This window comes from Brassica oleracea, chromosome C8 (genome assembly GCF_000695525.1).
Source record: "Brassica oleracea var. oleracea cultivar TO1000 chromosome C8, BOL, whole genome shotgun sequence".
Classification (NCBI taxonomy): domain Eukaryota; kingdom Viridiplantae; phylum Streptophyta; class Magnoliopsida; order Brassicales; family Brassicaceae; genus Brassica; species Brassica oleracea.
The window spans coordinates 3,110,649-3,112,655 of record NC_027755.1 but is presented as its reverse complement, the minus strand read 5'-3'; the positions used below and the strand labels follow the sequence as shown (position 1 = coordinate 3,112,655).

At 39.1% G+C, this 2,007-nt stretch overlaps 1 protein-coding gene across 7 annotated transcripts in view; it reads right to left on the bottom strand.

Annotated features, from left to right (window-relative positions):
• The window catches only part of LOC106308295, a 4,466-nt gene extending 2,479 nt beyond the window's left edge, over window positions 1-1,987 (bottom strand). Inside the window, exons 1-5 of one of the 7 annotated variants that reach the window (XM_013745445.1) lie at window positions 1,719-1,987; window positions 1,526-1,611; window positions 1,356-1,402; window positions 1,189-1,254; window positions 358-617 (exon numbers count right to left, since the gene is read on the bottom strand). In XM_013745445.1, the coding sequence (XP_013600899.1) occupies window positions 358-617; window positions 1,189-1,254; window positions 1,356-1,358 (329 nt within the window). In that variant the 5' untranslated portion in view covers window positions 1,359-1,402; window positions 1,526-1,611; window positions 1,719-1,987. The other 6 variants (XM_013745446.1, XM_013745444.1, XR_001263553.1 and 3 more) reach the window with 6 other exon arrangements.
• Between the last annotated feature and the right edge of the window lie 20 nt (window positions 1,988-2,007).

Genomic DNA, 2,007 nt, shown 5'->3' with positions numbered 1-2,007 from the left:
GGTTCATCAAATTCGAAATGAAGCTAGACATTTCATCCGCCAATAACGACAAGTAACAAATACATATAATTAGAAACAATCTATAATAAAACGGGAATCATTTCATCACAACAATATAATTAGAAACAATCTATCAACGAGAATCATTTCATTACAATAACAGAACAGTCTAATGAAACGATCAACTCTATAACTCAACAAGTAATCAAGACAAAACAAACAACAACAAGATCAACACACGGGAATCATGCAATCAAGACAAGACAAACAGCAACAAGATCAACAAACGGGAATCATGCAATCATTCGGAGGAGGTAGATCGACAATTAAATCTCAAAGCGGTAGAAAAAAAAACATACCTTTTTCAAATCGGCGGAGAGGCTTGAAAGAAGATGTCGGTTACTTATCGCCTTCGACAGAGGCTCGGGAGAGAACAGAAGAGAGTCGTGAGAGACGAGAAAAGATCGCTCCCCACTGATCGAAACCAGAGACGCTTGAATTTGGATGTCGTTCTCTATCGCCGTCAAGAGAGACACGGGAGAGACAAGAGAGAGATGTGAGAGAGGAAAAGAGGTTTTTGCCCTACACGGATACCTTCTCCAATCGGATGCTGCCACCTGTGACGAAGGACCAGCCCAAAAACATCTTAATGGGGGACGTTCGGCTTAATTTCTTATGATGTCGCGGCTTTTTTATTCTTTTTTGGGCCGAAATACCTAAAGACCAAGCCCAAGATACCCCGATAATCATGCCCTTAAAGTCCAACACCATCAGGAGTTTACAAGAAAGGCAGAAACAGATGATGTGGCAATAAAAAGAGTTATCAAGCAGCCGAAAGGCAAACAAATTGTTATGCGTATAAGTAATAAAAAATGAATGACAAGTACTACACATCACTGACATACTCTATACCAAGCTTTGTCTCAATGTGGCTTGGTATCATGTAAAGTAAGACAAAAAGGGTTCCAGAAACCAATATATATTTTTAGTTAAGATCACATCTCTAATGTTCTGACTTCCGCCATAGATCCGGAACTCTTGAGAGCAGAAGCTACTCACAGGAGGATATAAGTTCCCTACGTCATACTTGAGAAGAAAAATAGATATCAATGCACCTAATAGACGCTGGACCTCTAGTTTTTTAAGCTGAACTTCCTCAACCATTTTGAAAGGATCAAGATAGCTTACTTCAACTTTAACGCTGGATGCTTCTCGTAGAATTTTTCCGTTGGTGACAAGGGAAAGATCCATAACCTTAATTTACACAAGAGAACAAACAAAGCCAAGGATTATTTCTTTCTCCGTTGGAAATAAGAACACACAGACAGAAACAAAAAACGGAAACCTCTCTTGACCATTCCAAATAAGCCTTAGGGATTTTACGCAGAGCATCCACCACCGCCTGGAAAATATCAAACGACCAACCATTTTCACACGAAGACTTATGCAAACAAGTTACCTGGTTTAGTTATTAAAATCGAAATATTGACAGAGACCTTTTGCTCAGGTTCCTTAAAGCTCTCACCTTTTTGGCGCAGGCAACTGAACAGTGTTTGGTTTAGGGGCGAAAGATGAAGGTAAGACTCTGGTCCCTTGAGACGAACTAGGAACCTCAACATAAGAAACAAACACACGTTAGAGCTGAAACAAGATTTATAAGCTAATTAATTCAGGACAATAATTTGAAACCCAGAGATGGAAGTTGCGAAAGAGAAAACCTTGTAAGAAAAACGAGGGACTTGGCTCCTGGTTGATTCTATCAAAAGCTTCTTCTTTTCAAGAGCACCCATCATCCGTCTTTTGAGCTTTTGATGGATGTGAAATGATATCCTTTGAGCTTTTGATGAGCCATAAACGCCAATTTCGAATTTCAGTTCGATTTGATTCAAGTTCTTCGGTTTACAAATAGCCGAGTGAAAACTATATACGGTTTGATACTCTGATTAATATGGATACGGTTTAGGTTCTTTCCTAAGAAATTATTGGGTTTGATATTCATATCCCCCA